A 20,724-nucleotide genomic window follows, 5' to 3' on the forward strand; every position below is an offset into this window, starting at 1 on the left:
CAAGTGGAGGGAGCACCTGTCACTGCAGTTCAGGTGCGAAGGTACACCCGCAACGATCCAGTCCTGTCTGAGGTAATGGATGATGTCATTCGAGGGAGAGCTATAGGAGATCCTCCTAGTTTGAAACCTTACGTTTCAAAAAGAAATGAGCTCTCCGTCCAGGCAGGTTGTCTTCTTTGGGGACGCCGTGTCATCATTTCGCCACCTCTGAGGGAACCTATACTGCAACAACTTCATACAGGCCACAGTGGGATTGTTCGGATGAAGGAAATGGCAAGAAGCTACTTCTGGTGGCCAGGTCTTGATGGGACTATTGAGGAGAAAGCCAAAACATGTTCCCCATGTCAAAGAGTCCGGAATGTTCCACAGCTGGCAACCCTACACCCCTGGGATTGGCCTGCAGAAATGTGGCAGCGAGTACATGTGGACTTCGCCGGTCCTTTCGAAGAGAAGATGTTTATGGTGGTTGTGGACGCTCGTAGCAAGTGGCCGGAGGTCACTGTGATGAGGTCTACCACGGCAGATAAAACAATTGAGAAACTTGGTGAGATGTTCAGCCGTTATGGCTCACCGGAACAACTCATAAGTGACAACGGTCCACAATTTGTATCACAGGAGTTTGCAACCTTCCTGCATGTGAATGGTGTCCAACACATCAGGTCTGCGCCCTATCATCCCTCTACTAACGGCCAGGCAGAAAGGTTCGTGCAAACTTTGAAGCACGCCTTGAAGGCATCGCAAGGTCAGGGCTCAATCCACCAACATCTGAACAGCTTCCTGTTGTCCTACAGGAACGAGCCGCATGCCACAACCAAAACTTCCCCCGCTTCGCTCATGATGAAGAGGCAGTTGTGGACAAGTTTTGACTTACTCAAACCTCCAAGGGCAGAGCAGGTTGTCCATCACATCAACAACAAGCTCAAGTTGAAGAGAGAGAAAAGAGCCAAGGAGAGACGGTTTCATCCGGGAGAGCACGTCCTAGCTCGAAACTACAACACTGGACCGAAATGGGTTCCTGCTACGGTGATCGCGCAGACGGGCCCTGTGTCTTACACGGTTGAGACTGCTGAGGACGTTCTGGAGAAGACACACAGATCAACTGTTGCTAGGAGCAGAGACAGCCACAGAGGCTCCAACGGCTGGTTGGCCTGAACTGTTTCCGGATGATACCGCAAACCAGCATCCTTTGCCACAGTGCTCTTCTCCAACACAGGAAGTCAAAGAGACTGTTCCACCTGTGCAAACTCCTGACTTTCGACTGACACAGGCACCTTCTCCATCCAGGCCTTTGTCAATGCCTACTGCTGTGGAAGCCAGCAATGACCGCCGGTATCCTGTCAGAGAGAGGCGGCCTCCAAGACGCTTGGATCTGTAGGCTTAGCGACTTACCCACAAGACTGGGGCAGAATAAACCCCAGGGTAAAGTCAGGGGTTGAGGCAGTCTACCTCTACCCTAGGTTAGTTGAGTGCATTGAAAGTAACTTACCTGTTGAGGAATAATGTGGACCTTCCATTTAAGAGGGGAGGAATATGTTATGTATTGTGTGTTCTCCTCCCACCTGTGGTGGCACTGTCATGGCAGATAAATGGTTGGGTGTTCTCTTGGTTAAGTTTAGCTCTCTTTGTTCGGAACACTCCAGAACTTCCCTTTCCCTTCGAATAAAGCACTTCATGTTTGAATCTCTGAGTTCTGAGTTCTAATTGTGTCTAGGTAAAAAAGGTACCGACACAACAATAACCTGCTGCTGTTTCTCAATATGAGCTTAACATTGCATTTGTATTGTCCCTGCAGCTTAACGACATCATTGTTAACACCGCGGAGACAGCAATGCAGACGTACTTTCTAAAGAAGTTGTTGCTACAAGATAAGCCATTACTGTTTGTAGGACCCACAGGCACTGGAAAGACAACTATTACAAACAGCTTCCTGCGACAGCTGCCTCCCGAAAAATACGCCATATGTCAGATCAACTTCTCCGCACAGACTTCAGCCAATCAAACCCAGGACATCATCCTCACACGGCTTGAGAAGTACACTTAGCCTCATTACATTGTCCGTTTTTCATAGATTCATAGAAACTTACAGCACAGAAGGAGGCCATTCGGCCCGTCGTGCCTGTGCTGGCTCTTTGAAAGAGCCGTCATGCTCAGTCCCACCCCCCGCTTGTTGTCCGTGACCCTGTGAGTTCCTCGTCCTCAAGTCCCCGTCCAATTCCCTTTTAAAATTATTAATAGAATCAGCTTCCACCACCTGTTCAGGTCGAGCGTTCCAGGTCCTGACAACTCTCTGAGTGAAAAATATTCTTTAGTGTCGCTCTTGGGATTAGATGTCATTGGACAGAGTTTTAAAAAACCTAGGGCTAGAAGTTGGGTAGCTTAGTGCCTCCTGTTAGCGCCCCGCGCCCCAGAGATCATGAAATCACCCGATGCGCAGCATTCCGTTAGCGCCCCACTGGGAAATTGAGTAGCGCTCCCTCCACCTTCACTGGGCGCTAACCGCGACTGCTGGAGCAGGCACTGACAGCATTGCTCGACGGGTCGGAGGCACTAATTAAAGGCATCGGCGGTCAGGTAGGCTGACCGTTAATTTACGCCCCAGGTACGGCCTTTTGCCACTTTTGGTGCCATCAGTGGGGCAGCCCTGCCTTCTATTGGGTGCTTGGGGCCGCACATCAGGGCCTACGGGTGCCATTGCCCACCCATCCCCGGCCTTACCTGATGCTGGAGTAAGCGTTGGGCCCTTTCCTTTAATCCAGGGAATAAGTCTCCGAGGCCTCATTAGCGGCCTGGCGCTACTGGCCCGTTAGCGCCCTCAGTGAAGTGGTAGCGCTTGATTTAGCTCTCTTCATTCTTAGAGCACTAAAGCCAATATCGCAGTATGGGGCACTAATTAACACCAGGCGCTAAACTGACCACCCTGGCAATGTTAACGCCCCAAAACGGGGCACTACCAAATTTTTCCCCCTAGAGTGAGGTATGGGCCAGAAATTCACGGCCAGAAGCGTGAGTACGGTTGGGGTACTCACGCATCTGGCCGTTGGAAATGCCGGCGTTCAGCAGGAACAGCGCATGCGGGGAACGCCGGCATTTCCAGACCCGAGGTCTATTCACAGCGCGTGCGACTGCACAGGCAGCGCTTGCGCAGTGAACTTTGTGGATTTCAATGATGGATTCAGTGAGGGTAAGTCCTTAGAAGTTACACTTGAAAAAAGCAAGTGTAAAGTTGTTCATTGGCTGCGGAGGAAGATATATTTTATCGTGGAGCTTCTGAAATGCAATATTTTTGTTTGGGAAAGGGAGGGAAGTTATTTTAAGAAATTTTAAGTAAGTTTTAAAGTTAAATTTTTTTTTTTTTTAAAGGGTTTTCAGAACGGTAGGTAGAAGGAGCAATTGTGGCTGTGTGAATGGAATGTGAGAATGAGTTATGTATGTATGTCCACATATATTCCTTTACGTATATGTATGTATGTTTTATATTCCTTTACTAATGTGTATGAATGTATGTTTTTAATTATGATTTTCCAATAAGTTACTTTCTCTGAAAGTCATAATTAAATAATACATTCATACACATAAGTAAAGGAATATATACATAACACGCAAAGGAATATATACAGACATACATACTTTCAGAAGCTCCACGATAATAAATATCTTCCTCCGCAGCCTCTGGAGCAACTGTACCCATGCTTTTTTCATGTGTAAGTTGTAATGACTTGACCTCACTGAAAGCATTAATGAAAGCGGCGAATTATACTGCGCACGCGCTGCCTGTGCAGTCGCACGCGTTCTGCCTCTGAACCCCTTCGTTCAGAGGACAGGAAATGCCGGTTTTCCCCACATGCACTGTGCATGCTGAAAACCGGCATTTCATCCAGCCAGATGCGTAAGTACCCCAACCGTACTCACGCATTTGGAAGGGAATTACTGGGCCAACATTTTACATGTCAATAAAATGAAAAATTTAACAATTGCACGACTTGCCCCCTCGCATCTGCGACTGAGGGTCCAAGGAGGTGCATTGCGCAAGAGGTCATCATCGTACGTATCCTCACACTGTTCCCTTTGGGGAACTGTATGAAGTGGTGGAAGGATTTATGGCCGTGATTAACGCTCATTCCGTGACCGTAACCATCTTTGAACCAGCCATTAGGGTGGTTAGTCCTATGGCGGGAGGGTTTTACGGGCTCCCACAACCCATCTGAGGGGGGGGGGGCCACCAACACCCACGGACGCAAGTATCCCACTGGATATCCACCCAGAATTTAAAGTTGGAGCTCCGACTCCACTTGCCGGGACTGTCTGGAGTGGGGTTCAAAACCCTACTCCTTCTGGCCCAGCGGCGGGGATGCTTACTGCTACGCAAAAGGCCCACTCCGCACAAAAGGTGACACCCATACGTTTCCTGCGCCTTTTCCCTCCCCGTGACTGGAGCCCTATGCTGCCATTTCACGTTGCTAATCGGATTGGGCCTTTGTCACAGCGGTAGGATCCCCGCCGCTGGGCCAGATCAGGGTAGGGTTTCGAACCCCGCTCCAGACAGTCCCGGCAAGTGGAGTCGGAGCTCCGGCTCTAAATTCTGGGTTGACATCCAGTGGGATATTTGCGTCCGTGGGTGTGGGTGGCCCCCCCTCCTTGTATAGCTTGTGGGAGCCCGTAAAACCCTCCCGCCATAGGACTAACCGCCCTAATGGCTGGTTCAAAGATGGTTACGGTCACGGAATGAGCGTTAATCATGGCCATAAATCCTTCCACCACTTCATACAGTTCCCCAAAGGGAACAGTGTGAAGACACGTATGACGACGACATTGCTAAATAAATAAATGGAATTAAAAAAATTCTTTTAGGGCTTTTAAAAGTCTTTAAATTGCTTTAATTCTCTTTAAAACTACTTCAGATTACTCAAAATAATGTAAACATTTAAAAAAGTTTATAAAAGTTACCAAAATCTTCAAAAAACTTCCAAAAACCTATTTAAACTGCTGCTTTGCATGTAAAAATGCTTAGCAGCTTCACAGAAACATTGGGGGCGTGTCCAGTGAAACTGAGACCTCAAGGGGCGTGTCTCACTTGCACTGCACGCTCCTGGCTTCGCGCTGGCTGCACTCCTGGGCGGCGTGACGTCATATGCTGCCCGGGATTCTTCTTTCTGTTTCAGCAAGTGCAGGCGTCCCTGGAGCTGATCGGCAGGAGCGCGGGGTAAGTGCAAAAACGGGGCTGCAAGCCCCGTTCAGCAATTTCTGGCCCAATGTATTCCTGGGGGTTTCATCACGTGACCTCCTGCCCCCAACCGCCCCGCCATTGGTCGCCCGACACGTCCATTCTTCTGGCGCACCGCCTTCCCAGCCAATCGGAAAACAAACAGAATCTTTGATATCCGATTGGATGATTCCTGACTCTCCGTCGAACTGCTGTTTTTTTCTCCATCTTCAACGGCCCAGAAATTCCCTTCGCAGGCCTCCCGCAGGCGAAGGGCTGCGATCTGGAAAAATCTGTGCCTGGACCGGAGGGCTCCCGGGAGGCGCACAGTTCCGTTGCTGGGCCTCTCCAAACTGCCGGTGCGCAGGGCCCACGTATCCCAGAGGCGCAGGCGGTTCGCAGCGTCCCTGGGATCATGTGGGCCATGGGGAGCCAATCAGAGAAGGGAATCTCCATTCCTCTCGGTGAGGAAGACCTGTCAAATATATGAATGGAGATCACCCCCAAAACATAGTAAAACTTTAAATAAATTTTTTCTAAAATCACATTTTTAAAATGACTTTAAATTACATAAATTTTAAACAAAAAAATTATTTTTTGAAAAAAAATTAAAGTTTTTAATGGGGCTAAAAATAAACTTACCTTTCTTTAAAGTATTTTTAAATGATAAATCAGTGGAAATATTTTTTTAAACTTTTTTCAACTCTTATCCTGGTAAAAGCAGGCCTTGCGCCTGCTTTTTCCAGGCGCAAGAATTGTAAGTGTTTTCTGTGGGCAGAGGGTCTCCAGAAAGCGGAACTCTCCGCCCGCAGAGGCCCTTCTCCAGCAGAGCCGGAGGATCTGTCAAGAGCTTTCTTGACAGATTGTAAATGCCGGTTTCCAGCACATGAGCAGTGCATGCCTAAAACAGGCATTTCCGTTGGCCCTACGGGTGAGTACACAGTGCGTACACACCCGTAGGGACCGTAAATTCTGCCTCAATATTTTTAGAACTAATAAGCGAGAGTGTTCAAAGAAAATGAAAAGAAAACACATTTGTTTTAATGCCCCTATGATTATTTCTCCCTGGTTGCTCACAGCAGTGTCCTGGAGATTAATCTTCAGTTCCTGGAGACTCCAGGCTGATCCTGGAGGGCTGGCCACCCTGTTAAAGAGGGATGTAGTTGTTGAGTGGTTTTCTTATGGGGACATGTTACATTTTTTTCCAAGTCCTGATTTGGTGCTTTTAAGGACAGCAGGTACTACAGCCATCACAGTGCTGGACACCAGGGTTATTGCAGCACGCTGGTCCTGGAGCTGATTACTCTGCCCCAAGAGGGCAATGCTGAGTCTGCTCTTTACACTAATGATGATTGCAGTAGAGGAGTTGATTCAAACTATAACTGCAGCCTTTTAACAGTATCTTACTCATGGCCTGTGTGAGCTCAGCTGGCGAGGAATAAATTGAGCAATCATCTGGCCATTGATGTAGAAATAATGAATGTATATTTGTAAGAATGCTTTCCGGTAAATCTGGTAAATGGTCAGGACAACAATGAGAGCCAGAGAGCGAGAGAGAGTGAGAGAGCAAGAGAGAGCAAGAGAGAGCGAGAGAGAGTGAGAGAGAGCGAGAGAGCAAGCGAGCAAGAGAGAGAGCGCATGCGAGAGAGAGTCAGAGAGCGAGAGAGCAAGAGAGAGCAAGCGAGCGAGAGAGAGTGAGAGACAGCAAGCGAGCGAGAGAGAGAGCGCATGCGAGAGAGAGTCAGAGAGCGAGAGAGCAAGAGAGAGCAAGCGAGCGAGAGAGAGTGCAAGTACGAGAGAGAACGAGAGCGAGAGAGAGTGAGAGAGCGAGAGAGAGTGAGAGTGAGAGAGCAAGAAAGAGAGCGCAAGAGAGCGAGAGAGAGTGCGTGCGAGAGAGAGTCAGAGAGCGAGAGAGCAAGCGAGTGAGAGAGAGCAAGAGAGAGAGAACAAGAGAGAGTGAGAGAGCGAGAGAGTGAGAGAGCGAGAGAGCAAGAAAGAGAGCGAGAGAGAGAGCGCGAGAGAGAGCAAGAGAGTGAGAGAGAGCGAGTGAGAGCGAAAGAGAGCAAGAGAGCAAGCAAGAGAAAGCAAGAGAGAGAGCGAGAGAGTGAGACAGAGCGAGAGCAAGAGAGCGAGCGAGAGAGAGCAAGAGAGAGAGAGCAAGAGAGAGTGAGAAAGTGAGAGAGTGAGACAGAGCGCGAGTGTGAGAGAGCGAGCGCAAGAGAGAGAGCGAGAGAGCAAGCGAGCAAGAGAGAGCGAGAGAGAGTGAGAGAGCGAGACAGAGCGCGAGTGTGAGAGAGAGCGAGAGCGAGAGAGCAAGAGAGAGAGCGAGAGCAAGCGAGTGAGAGAGAGCGAGAGAGAGAGCAAGAGAGAGTGAGAGAGCGAGATAGCAAGAGAGCGAGAGAGAGCAAGAAAGAGAGTGAGAGAGAGCGAGAGAGCAAGAGAGCGAGAGAGAGCAAGAAAGTGAGTGAGAGAGAGCAAGAGAGAACGAGAGCAAGAGAGAGTGAGAGTGAGAGAAAGAGAGCGAGAGAGAGAGAGCAAGAGAGAGTGAGAGAGTGAGAGAGAGTGAGACAGAGCACGAGTGTGAGAGAGAGCGAGAGCAAGAGAGCAAGTGAGAGAGCGAGAGAGAGTGAGACAGAGCGCGAGTGTGAGAGAGAGAGAGAGCAAGTGAGAGCGAGAGAGAGTGAGACAGAGTGTGAGAGAGAGAGAGAGCAAGAGAGCAAGTGAGAGAGCGAGAGAGCGAGAGTGAGACAGAGCGCGAGTGTGAGAGAGAGCGAGAGCAAGAGAGCAAGTGAGAGAGTGAGAGAGAGTGAGACAGAGCACAAGTGTGAGAGAGAGCGAGAGCAAGAGAGCAAGTGAGAGAGCGAGAGAGAGTGAGACAGAGCGCGAGTGTGAGAGAGAGAGAGAGCAAGAGAGCAAGTGAGAGAGCGAGAGTGAGACAGAGCGCGAGTGTGAGAGAGAGCGAGAGCAAGAGAGCAAGTGAGAGAGTGAGAGAGAGTGAGACAGAGCACGAGTGTGAGAGAGAGCGAGAGCAAGAGAGCAAGTGAGAGCGAGAGAGCGAGAGAGAGAGAGAGAGAGCGAGAGAGAGTGAGACAGAGCGCGAGTGTGAGAGAGAGCGAGAGCGAGAGAGCAAGTGAGAGCGAGAGAGAGAGAGAGAGCGAGAGAGAGTGAGACAGAGCGCGAGTGTGAGAGAGAGCGAGAGAGCAAGAGAGTGAGAGCAAGAAAGAGAGTGAGAGAGCAAGAGAGAACGAGAGCGAGAGAGAGTGAGAGTGAGAGAAAGAGAGAGAGCAAGAGAGTGAGACAGCGCGAGTGAGTGAGAGAGCAAGAAAGAGAGCAAGAGAGAGCAAGAGAGAGAGAGCAAGAGAGAGTGAGAGAGAGAGAGCAAGAGAGAAAGAGAGAGTGAGAGAGTGAGAGAGAGCAAGAGAGAGAGTGAGAAAGAGCAAGAGAGAGTGAGAGGGTGAGAGAGTGAGAGAGAGCGAGAGAGAGAGCAAGAGAGTGAGAGAGAGCAAGAGAGAGTGAGAGAGAGTGAGAGAGAGCAAGAGAGAGAGCAAGAGAGAGTGAGAGAGAGCAAGAGAGAGCAAGAGAGAACGAGAGCAAGAGTGCAAGAGAGAGCGAGAGCGAGAGAGAGAGTGAGAGAGAGAGAGAGAGCTTCATCTCAGATGTCCTGAATGTGGTCACTTCCCATCGACAGAGATATTCGTTGTGAATGTCGCTAACCGATAGTTTTATGCCAGATGAGACGATAGATTGTCTGAATGTAATGACCGTTGGTCTCATTCCAATTAACAGGCGAAGGAAAAGTGTCTCCGGGACACAGCCAGAAAAAAGGGTTTGTATTTTTGTTGATGACCTAAACATGCCGGCAAAGGAAAAGTACGGAGCCCAGCCTCCAGTGGAACTGCTACGACAATGGATAGACCATGGCTACTGGTTTGACAGGTGCAGTGAATGTTATACCATACCCCAAGAGAAAGGGCTCACTCGCATTCTCTCTAGTGCAGAATGATTGTTTTGACCTTAAATCTAGGTTCAGTTGTCTTAAACAAGCAAAGATCCTGAAGTAAATGTTATTTATATGTCCTGCAGTTTGTGCGGGAAGCAAAAGCAACAAAGTAAAGGGAAGATTTGTAAATCTCATTGTCTTAATTCTGCATTTGCTCAAGTAGATCACATCAGTCCAGTACATGAGAGAGCTCGCTCTCAGAATACAACACTGCCGGCGAGTGCATCCATGCATCTTCCCAGGAGGCAGGTAGCTGTCCCACGCTGGGTCCCATCTCCTTGGAGGTGGGAAGGGATTACAGCCACTTAACTGCCTGTTAACAGGCAGAAAATAGGATTATCCCCATTTTGCCCACACAAGTGCAGGCTTCCCGAAGGCTCCGAAACCCACCAGGGTCACCAAGGCGAGTATTGGGTCTGTGGGGGTCGGAAGGGTCCAAAAGTGCGCTGTGGAGGTGAGTGATGGGTGCAAGTGTGGAGAGGTGAGTATGTGAGTTAAGTGGAAAGTGTTAGTCAAAGTGTACTTACCTTTGTTCCTTCCTGCAGGCTTCAGTCGGTGGGTATGCGGAGAGTCTCGCACCTCCGCGGTACAGATGACAGATGGCCGCTATATTCTCCAATGCAACAACCATCTCATTTCTGCAAAAGAAAGAGGTTTGATGAGGTCTTGAATTCAAGAACTCATCAAACTACAGAGAATGTCAGTGTTTGACAGATTCACAGAGCTGTCAAATGATGACAATTCATCTGTCAATTTTTGACAGATGAAACATCACATGTTGACATTCTCTGTAACCGGCTTTCCCTTAATTGGCCTGCTGAGCTCACTGAGCGGGCTTAACAAGGTCAATCAAGGGAAAATAGCGTGGGTTGGCCAGAAGTTGATGGAGGCGGGACTGAAACCTGACAAGTGGGAGCCCCGCCTCCAAAAGCTCCCCTTGGCAAAATTACCCCCAGTGTGGCCATCGGGGTCAGTTTAAAATCAGTTTACCGTCAGGTTTAACCCCCACTCCTGGTTATCATATCAGCACTCAATAAAACCACTCAAGAAATCTGTAGTAAGGCCAAACTGGACAGAGGGATGTTAAAGTTCAATTTCTCTTCTAATTCTAATTCTTTATAAGTGCTTGAATTTTAAAAGCAATCCCACTGGGCCGGCATGCTGTAAAAAGCCCAGTATAAAAGCGTATTAAGTGTGGGAAATGTTTCATTGCAGGCCTGAAATCCAAGCTTGGTCCAGCATGGAAGGAGCAGTGAGAGTCAGTTAAGGGTGTATGAATTTATAGACACCAAAGCAGTGCCAGGAATTGACTTATATTGGAACTGTCATTGTGTACAGTATAGGACTGTAGGCGCCTGGGATTGAGTTTCAAGATTGTAATCAAGAGTGTCACAGCTCAAGAATATCACAGCTCAATATACCACGACAAATTCATTAACAATCTTAAGTCTTCAACAAAACAGTTACTGGGCTTGAGTTCTGCTCCGATAACGATAAGCAATTGAGCAGGTCAGAGACCCACACCCAATCTAGATGGGCACTCGACCACGGCAAAACTTAGACAGCCTTGGTAACCGTCTGAAATAAGCACAATATTTCAATAATGCAATGAGGCTCCTGCGCTCATTTGTGGCCAGTGACTAAGTTCCGACCAGTGTTTCCGGGTCTTGAGCTGCCCAATCGGTGGTCCTAAGAGAGACAGGAGGCAACGGAGACTGAGCTGAACTTGATTCTTACTCTGCCACAGAGTGTGAAAAATGAACAGCTGAAAAAGAGGGAGCGAGGCGGTCGGAGATCAGCTGCCCGTTGTACACCCCGCCCGATTTACCTCTCCATTGTAGTCGGTCTCGCTCTCTCTCGCATAAAAAACGGTGATTAAAATAATTTTCAGCTGTTGTCTCACACTCTGTGGTAAAGAACCAAGTTCAGCTCATTCTCCGTTGACTCCTGTCCCTGTACAGATCAGTCCTGGTACAGACACAGCAAGAGGATTCTCAGCCCATAGAAACATAGAAACATAGAAGATAGGAGCAGGAGTAGGCCATTCGGCCTTTCGAGCCTGTTCCGCCATTCAATGAGATCATGGCTGATCATTCAAATTCAGTACCCTGTCCCTGCCTTCTCCCCATATCCCTTGATCCCTTTAGCCTCAAGAAATATATCCAACTCTTTCTTGAATATATTTAATGAACTGGCCTCCACCGCCCTCTGTGGCAGAGAATTCCACAGGTTCACCACTCTCTGGGTGAAGAAATTCCTCCTCATTTCAGTCCTAAATGGCTTACCCCTTATCCTTAGACTATGACCCCTGGTTCTGGACTCCCCGGCCATCAGAAACATCCTTCCTGCATCTAGTCTGTCCAGACGTGACAGAATTTTATAGGTTTCGATGAGATCCCCTCTCAATCTTCTAAACTACAGCGAGTATAAGCCCAATCGACACAATCTCTCCTCATACGTCATTCCTGCCATCCCAGGTATCAGCCTGGTGAATCTTCGCTGCACTCCCTCCATGGCAAGAACATCCTTCCTCAGGTAAGGTGACCAAAACTGCACACAATACTCAAGGTGCGGTCTCACCAAGGCCCTGTACAACTGTAGCAAGACATCCTTGTTCCTGTACTCGAACCCTCTTGCTACGAAGGCCAACATACCATTTGCCTTCTTAACCGCCTGCTGCACCTGCATGCTTACCTTCAGCGACTGGTGCACAAGGACACCCAGGTCTCGTTGCACTTCCCCTTCTCCCAATCTATTGCCATTCAAATAATAATCTGCCTTCCTGTTTTTGCCACCAAAGTGGATAACCTCACATTTATCCACATTATAGTGCATTTGCCATGTTTCTGCCCAATCACCCAACCTGTCCAAATCGTACTGGAGTTTCCCGACATCCTCCTCGCAGCTTACCCTCCCGCCCAGCTTTGTGTCGTCTGCAAATTTGGAGATATTACATCCAATTCCCTCGTCCAGATCATTAATATATATTGTGAACAGCTGGGGTCCTAGGGCCGATCCTTGCGGTACCCCACTAGTCACTGCCTGCCACTCGGAAAATGACCCGTTTATTCCAACTCTTTGCTTTCTGCCCGCCAACCAGTTCTCTATCCAAGTCAATACCTTGCCCCCAATCCCATGTGCCTTAATTTTGCACGCTAATCTCTTGTGTGGGACCTTATCGAAAGCTTTCTGAAAGTCCAAATACACCACGTCCACTGGTTCTCCCTTATCTATTTTACCAGTTACATCCATCTGGCTTTATACTGAGCTGGAGTAACGCATCACATTTTTAATGATTTATTTTTGGCTAAGATAGGTTCAAGAGGAGGCCATTCAACCCCTCCAGCCCGCTCCGCCATTCAATTAGATCATGGCTGATTTTGCACTTGCCCACCTTTGCTCCATATCCCGGGATACCCTTACCTGATAAATATCTATCGATTTCAGTCTTGAAAATTTCAATTGACCCCCAGCCCCAACAGCTTTTTGGGGGAAAGAGTTGCAGATTTCCACTACCTTGTGTGAAGAAGTGCTTCCTGACATCACCCCTGAAAGGCCTACCTCTAATTTTAAGATTCTACAGCAACAACCTTACAAGTGTCAGCTGGCCAGCAATATTTCCATTGTTCACGCTCCTTTCAAAAAGTAAACCTGTTCCGATCTTCCACCCGACCACATTCACTGCTAGATAGATCAGCCAGTTAATCAGAGTCAGTGCAGCTCCCTTTCCTTCACTTACAACTGTGCCTCAAATTTACCCAGTTTACAAACCTACTGTGATGTCTGATCTCACTGTGATGTGCAGTGTGATGGTGAGGCTTGCCCTGTGATGTCACGCTTTGACCCATCCAGTTAAAGGGGCCTCACCTTGATGAAACAATGTTTGACAAACCCTTGGGCTTCATTTAGGTTGCGATGACTCGATGCGCTAGAATGCAATAACAGGTTTCCATCTGGTTACGACCCAGAGAACAGGGTGCGCGGGCGATGAGCAGTGATGGGATTGTTTGACTCCGACCAATTATGTTAATTCGTTGTATACATTTGCAGCAACAGGTGGAGGCCATTCAGCCCCTCAAGTCCATTCCGTCATTTAATTAGATGATGGCTGATCTGTATCTTAACTCCATTTATGCACCTTGCTTCCATATCCCTTGATAAACTTAGGGACATAGGAACAGGAGGAGGCCATTCAGTCCCTCGAGCCTGTTCTGCCATTCAATTAGATCACGACTGATCTGTATCTTAACTCCATTTACCCACCTTGATTCCATGCCCCTTAATCCCCTTACCTAATGAAAATCTATCAATCTCAGATTTGAAATTTTCAATTGACCCCCAGCTTCAACAGCTTTTTGGGGGAGAGAGTTCCAGATTCCCACTACCCTTTGTGTGAATAAATGCTTCCTGACCTCACCCCTGAACGGCCTGGCTCTAATTTTAAGGTTCTGCCCCCTTGTTCTGGATTTCCCCCACCAGAGGAAAGAGTTTCTCTCTATTTACCCTGTCGAATCCTTTTAACATTTTAAAGACCTTGATTTGATGGAAGGCTGTTTTTTTTTATATCTACTCCATACACAGTAGAAACTTCATTCAATGTACGTTCATGGGATATATGTATGAGGGGCAAGTGGTGATTTTAAAGTGCTCTGACAGTGTGATGCTGATCCCGAAGCCCGGGCTGATCAATGTATTCTGTGATTGCAGGAAGGACACCAGCATCTTACGGGTCCATAACATGTCCATAGTGGCAGCAATGGCTCCCCCTGGTGGTGGCCGACAAGCTGTCACTCCTCGCTGCCTTCGACATTTCAATATTATCTCCATAGATGCTTTCAGTGAAGAAACCATGAAGACTATCTTTCAACCCGTGGTGGACTGGCACTTTAATAGGGGATTCGATATCTCCTTGAAAAGATACTCCAGGGTAACAACTGCGCGTGTGTGTATAATCTAATCAAGCTCAGAGACCTCAAATGAAAGTTAAAGACTGATTACTGTTGGTCACAGGCTGTGAAACAGAACTTCATTTCATTTCAGCCATCAGGCGATATTAGAAATGCTTCAAATTCAGATCAACACAGGAATTTCATGTGATTCCGCACACTCTGTATTTTTACTGTACGTCTGTGTGCAACTGTATGATTCCGTCTTATCGGATGAGACGTTAAACCGAGGCCCCGTCTGCCCTCTCGGGTGGATGTAAAAGATCCCACGACACTATTTCGAAGAAGAGCAGGGGAGGTATCCCCGGTGTCCTGGTCTATATTTATCCCTCAACCAACATCACTAAAACAGATGATCTGGTCATTATCACATTGCTGTTTGTGGGAGCTTGCTGTGCGCAAATTCGCTGCCGCGTTTCCCACATTACAACAGTGACTCCACTCCAAAAGTCTTTCATTGGCTGTGAAGCGCTTTGGGATGTCCTGAGGTGGTGAAAGGCGCTATAGAAATGCGAGTCTTTCTTTTGACGACAGCAGTTGAACCTGAAAAGTCTGCAGCTGATGCTGCTTAATTATAATTCCCTAAAGTTATCATTGGAAGTGTTCTCTTGTACATGGCTATAAATATTTTCATGGTTATTCTTTTTGTCTGTGAAGATTTTGGTCTGGGCTACTACGGAAGTGTACACGCAAGCTGTGGAAAATTTTCTGCCAACGCCGTCCAAATCACATTACATATTTAATCTGAGAGATTTCTCCAGGGTAATTCAGGTAATGCAATCTCAAAACAATTAGTACTGAAATGATCCTAATTACACCAGACAAGTCGTTGTGAATTATCTCATTAATCTCAGTTGTGGCCTTTTTTTTTATTTACCTGTCACTTTTTCTCCAGGGTTTGCTCCTGTTAAAATCGGACTGTGTTCCTCAAGGGATTGAAGGAGACCATAAAGTAATGAGACTTTGGATTCATGAGGCCTACCGTGTCTTCTGTGATCGACTGGTTGACAGTCAAGACAGAAGGCTCTTCTTCCAGATGGTCAAGGTTTGTAAATGTATTTTTATAATCATTACTGTGGCGATTCTCACAGTACAGCCTGGGGGCCATTTGTGGCCTGCTGGCCTTTCACCTTTGACCCTCGGCTGCTCGGTATGTGTTGGACCTTTATCCATGACCAACTGAGAGATCTTGCCATATCTACAGTCTGGTATTGTTCTGCATCGTATCACACTTAGATAAAATTATTGTTCCTATCATTTTCTCTCTCATCGCCCCCCCCCTCCCCAAACTCCAGTGGGCAAGTGACTGACTAGGAGGGCGCATTTGAAATATAAAATGTGGGACATCACAGACCAATGCTCCGTCTCTCAGTGAAGACACTGCTCGGGATTCTGGCTTTTGACAAACCGTGAATAACCCTCATTGTTAGATACCAGATATCTGCAGTTAAACCATCACAGCTCTGCTGGCGGTTTCATTTCGAAGGGTAGGAGTCATTGGTGCTGATGCCGTATTGAAGTTGCTCCCTTCTTTATCAGAATGTAGTGCAAACACAGTTCAAGGAAAAAATCAACAACCTGTTCAACCACATAGTCATCGGGAGTGATCTCAGTGACGACGACATCCGCACTCTCTTCTTTGGCGATTACATGTCACCGAAAACCAATGAAAAGAGCAAGAGGGCGTATAATGAAATAACGGACATGAACGAGCTAAAGAACGTAAGTCTCGGAGGAGCAATCGCCGCAATAAACGCGCTCCATAGCGTAAAGCGGCCTGCAAGTGCGGACATTCAGCTCTTGCTTTTGTCTCCCTGTTGTAGACCATCGAGCGCTATCTGGATGAGTTCAATCGAACCAGCAAGGCTCCCATGGACCTGGTGATGTTTAACTTCGCCATTGAGCATATCTCGCGGATCAGCAGGATCCTCAAACAGCCGAGTGGGCATGCTCTGCTGGTCGGTGAGTCTGGGTGTGACAGAAAATGAAGCCAGTTTATTTATTGCATTCTTTCATGGAACACACGGGGTTAAAAATGGCTCCTGTTTCTGCCAGCTGGAAGCAGATTCAATGGTAACTTTCAAAAGGGAATTGGATAAATACTTGAGAAGGAAAACTTTGCAGGGTAATGGGGGAAGAGCAGGGGAGTGGGCCTAATCGGTTAGCTCTTTCAAAGAGCCGGCACAGGCACGATGGGCCGAAAGGCCTCCTCCTTTTCTGTTTATCATTCTATGAATACCTCATGTGAGAACCCAAAAATGTAGCACTTGGTTAAAGAGAAAAGAAAAGTGTTAAATCTGTGAGTTGTTCAAGTAATTAATACTCAGACTTAATCAGTAACAATAAAACAGGTCTTTACTGGTTGGAGGTAGGGACTATATGTAGGTCTTTACTTCATGCCCACAGGCGGGAACTGAGGGGAGATCAGTACCCACAGTACTATTTATACCCCTGTGGCCAGGAGTGGTACTGCGTATCACTACGCCCTACAAGTAGTGCAGTCCTGTCCATAGGTTCAAAGTAGCACACATATTACATACACAACATTCCTCCCTTCCTAGCTTTACAGTCATCTCCCATTTAACATAACGTAATAACATATATACATATATAACTTCAGGTTTACATAACAGAATAACATAGATACATAGATAACTTCATGTCAAAACAGATCACAGATTCAGTCTCTGCGGAAAACAGTTCACAGATTCAATCTCTGTGGTGTAGTCGGTTCACGTTGCTGGAGTGACTCATTCAATAGTCCTTCCATGGATTTAACAGTTTGAACTTCCGAACTGAATTGGCTCCGTTCGGAGGGACCACGTGTGTGATCTGGTAGAGGTAATAATGGTTCAGATGGGTCATCTTCTGTTTTGACTTTTCCTTTTCTGCTTCTTGGAGACTCTCTGGGCTCCACTGTCAGCTGCCAGCTGCATGCGCAGTTCCTCCTTCTCTTCCTCCTTTTTCCGTAGTAGAGCCACCTTCTCCCGATGTTCCGTAGACTTTCGGTGCTCCTCCATGATTTCTGTATGGTGGGAGTCGAAGTTACAAGTTGGGCAGGACAGGACATAGTAATATTCGGTGTCGTCCTGATCTAGGCCAGCGAGAGGGTCTTCTATTTCCTCCATACCCAGCTGGGCGTTAGCCAGCTTTTGTTCCAAGTCCAGACATCTTTCCTGAAGAGACTTCTTCATGCGTACCTCTTCATCCAGCTTTTTCTGGGCTTTCAGCAAGTCGTTTACTAATGACCTCATTTGAGATTTTACTACTTCAACTTCTTTTGGAGATTGATTGATCGGACTATTCAATCCCTCTACCGGAGCAGCTGTTTCAGCGGTCTGTTGTTCTACGTTGACGTGAGTCAGCGTACTTTTGGCATCCAAGGGCTGCTCTGTTGCAGTCATCTCAGTCTGTGTTGCCACCTCAGCTCTTCCAATAACCTTTGAGAGCTCCGAACCCCTTTCGTTTGAATATTGAAGGTCGTGTTCAAGTTTTTCCCATTTCAGAGTCCTGTCCTTCAGCATATGCAGGAGTTGGCTGACCGTTAACTCCTCTGACATCAGACGTTTTGTGTGCTCCTGCTCCATTTTCTCCATCAGCTGCTTCTGTTGTCTTTCCAGATTCTCCAACTCTACATCAAAGAACTCTTTCGTTGCATTCAACTCTTGCTCAAAACGGCGAAGCATTTGTTCTAATTGCTGTTGTAGTTTGAAATGGAGTTGAGTTCGAGCCCGGTGTCCCTCAGAAATGGGCACATCAGTAGACTTGCCAGACTCAGAATCCACAGTTAAACTATGTTGTTGTTGCTCAGTGGAATTCTGTGCTGAAACTTTGTCTTTTGCACCTGAGTTGGGCTTACCATCATCCGTTCCAGAGTCTGGGCCGACTATCTTCACCGAGTTCTCACTCGTTATTGTTTGTAGGAAATGCCAGTCCATATTCATTTTCCTAATCCACTCCCGTCCTAGTAGTGGAGGACCTCCTTCAGATATCACATATAAGTCCATTATTTGACTGTCTTCGCCCTTGTGGACCACTGCAACCTCTATTTTCCCGATGGGGTACACTCTTTGCCCCGTGTATGTTTTCAATATAATCCCCGTATCCTGTAGGGGAATATGTTGGAATAACTTTCCGTAATCTTTCTTATTTATGACCGTCAATGCCGATCCAGTGTCCAATTCCAGTTTTACTTGGACTCCTTCCATCTGAAGAGTGACCCAAATTGTCTGGAGGTCTGCACCCTTACCAGCGTTGAGTACTCTTAAGCTAGCCAGTTCATTACAGCTTAAGCTAGCCAGTTCATTACTGCTAGCGTCTGAATCGGACTCCTGTTCGGTCACCTTGTGTACCTTTGCGTATTTTCCTTGCGGTGACTTCTTGTTGCTAGTCTTCTTCCCTGACCTGCATACTCTAGCTATATGTCCAAGCCTACCACAAGTTCTACATTCTTGGTTTTTAAACCAACACTGGTTCTGATCATGCGTTGTCTTTCCACAACGATAACATTTGCCAGAACTCTCACCCAATTTGTGTGCACTGAGCTCCGGTGACCGTAGCTGCATTACTGCCGTGCCTCTCGCTGCGGCTTCGTGTGCTGCTGCCATAGTGACCGCCTTCTCAAGCGTCAGCTCATTCTCCTCGAGCAGTCGCTTTTGTGTATCCTGTTTAAATAAACCACACAAATTTGTCTCGTAGTGCATCTGTCAGTCCCGTTCCAAACTGGCAATATTTCGCTAATTTACGCAATTCCAGCAAATATTCAGCATTGCTTTCATGCTGTAGCTGCCTTCTGTCGTAAAATTTAAATCGTTCCGCTAGCATCAGCGGCGTGGGGTTTAGATGATCTTTCAGGACAGTAACAATCTCATCGAACGTCTTATCCGCCGGTTCATCTGGTGATAACAGGTGTTTCAATTGCCCGTATGTCTTCGCACCCATTAAATTTAATAATGTTAGAGCTTTATCTTGGTCACGAATTTTATTGGCCTTACAATAATTTTTTACTCTTTCAACATATATGGCCCAATCTTCGAGGTCACTATCAAAGGTACTAATATTCCCGTGTTTAGGCATTGTAGATTTGCAATTTCTCAGATTTTTTTTTTTTACTGCTATCCAAGATGGCGGCTTCCCGCTCTTGCCGTCGTCCTCCGCCCACAAAATGGCGGTTTTCCCGCGCTTGGCGGTCTTCACCCGTCCCCCAACGCCGTCTCCCTTCAGCCCCCGAGTGCGGCCCTTATCTTCGCCGCGATCGCCCGAGTGCGGCCCTTATCAGCGGATGCGATCGCTGGATCGCGAAGCGGCTCTCGGCTCTTATCAGGAGATGCGATCGCTCTGTTGAAATGCCTCCCGCTCGAAGCGGCTCTCGCGCTCTATTCCTCCAGCTCCCCCAGCCCCGTTCGTGCGGCCAACGCAGTCGACTGCCTGTCGCGTCGCTGCCCGGCTCAGACAACGGCTTACCCACCACCAAGCTGGAGAAGAAGCTGACGGTCGCCGATGGAGGCTCCGAGGTCAGGATGTCTTCCAGTGGGGTGGAGAGGGTGGAAACCTCTCTGCAACGTCCTGGCTGTGGACGAAGCTGCCGTGGAGTGACTGCCGCAGGGTCCGAATCAGACTCGTCGCCAGTGTTAAATCTGTGAGTTGTTCAAGTAATTAATACTCAGACTTAATCAGTAACAATAAAACAGGTCTTTACTGGTTGGAGGTAGGGACTATATGTAGGTCTTTACTTCATGCCCACAGGCGGGAACTGAGGGGAGATCAGTACCCACAGTACTATTTATACCCCTGTGGCCAGGAGTGGTACTGCATATCACTACGCCCTACAAGTAGTGCAGTCCTGTCCATAGGTTCAAAGTAGCACACATATTACATACACAACAAAAAGAGCTCTGGAAAGAGACTTTCTAGTGGTCTAGCAGCGCGAAATCCCAATCTCCACGTCCATCGCTGTTACATTTCCTCAGTAAAAATATAAGGACTTGTTGATTCCATTCCATTTTTGCTGCATATTTTTAGAATAGTATACAGGTAGACTACCCTTTATCCGAACTTCCGAAAACCGAAACCCTCTAAAAACCGAAGGTTTTTTCATTCAGCGTAAGTCGTGCGCACGACCCCAACCCCCACCGACCCCCCGCCGACCCCCCACCCTTTTGGATAAGGGATAGTGTATCCTTTATCCGCACTTCCGAAAACCGAAATCCTCTGAAAACCGAAAGGTTTCGTTCAGCGTAAGTCGTGCGCACGACCCCGACCCCCGCCGACCCCCACCCCCGACCCCCCACCGACCCCCCCGACCCCGACCCCCCGCCGACCCCCCGCCGACCCCGCCGACCCCCCGCCGACCCCCGACCCCCCCACCGACCCCCGACCCCCACCGACCCCTGACCCCCCCGCCGACCCCCACCCCCGACAAATTTCCCAGTCTTATAAAATACCTTCTGAAATCTGAAATTTCCCGAAAACCGAAACACGGCTGGTCCCGAGGTTTTCGGATAAAAGATAGTCTACCTGTACCAGCATTAAAAAGTTCAGTACATGTGTTGTGCAACATGTCCCATACTCCAGTTAAT

General features: G+C 47.8%; 1 protein-coding gene across 1 annotated transcript in view; it reads left to right on the forward strand.

The window, feature by feature from the left end:
- The first annotated feature begins 1,785 nt into the window (after positions 1-1,785).
- LOC147105498 (dynein axonemal heavy chain 3-like) overlaps positions 1,786-20,724 on the forward strand; it is a 201,746-nt gene continuing 182,807 nt past the window's right edge. Inside the window, exons 1-7 of the mRNA XM_086009911.1 lie at positions 1,786-2,031; positions 8,987-9,136; positions 13,908-14,127; positions 14,804-14,917; positions 15,042-15,191; positions 15,686-15,868; positions 15,970-16,108. Of these exons, the coding sequence (XP_085866037.1) occupies positions 1,829-2,031; positions 8,987-9,136; positions 13,908-14,127; positions 14,804-14,917; positions 15,042-15,191; positions 15,686-15,868; positions 15,970-16,108 (1,159 nt within the window). The 5' untranslated portion in view covers positions 1,786-1,828. The remainder of the gene's footprint in view (positions 2,032-8,986; positions 9,137-13,907; positions 14,128-14,803; positions 14,918-15,041; positions 15,192-15,685; positions 15,869-15,969; positions 16,109-20,724) is intronic.

Source organism: Somniosus microcephalus, chromosome 17, assembly GCF_052327205.1.
Source record: "Somniosus microcephalus isolate GS21.2 chromosome 17, FLI_Smic_1.0, whole genome shotgun sequence".
Classification (NCBI taxonomy): domain Eukaryota; kingdom Metazoa; phylum Chordata; class Chondrichthyes; order Squaliformes; family Somniosidae; genus Somniosus; species Somniosus microcephalus.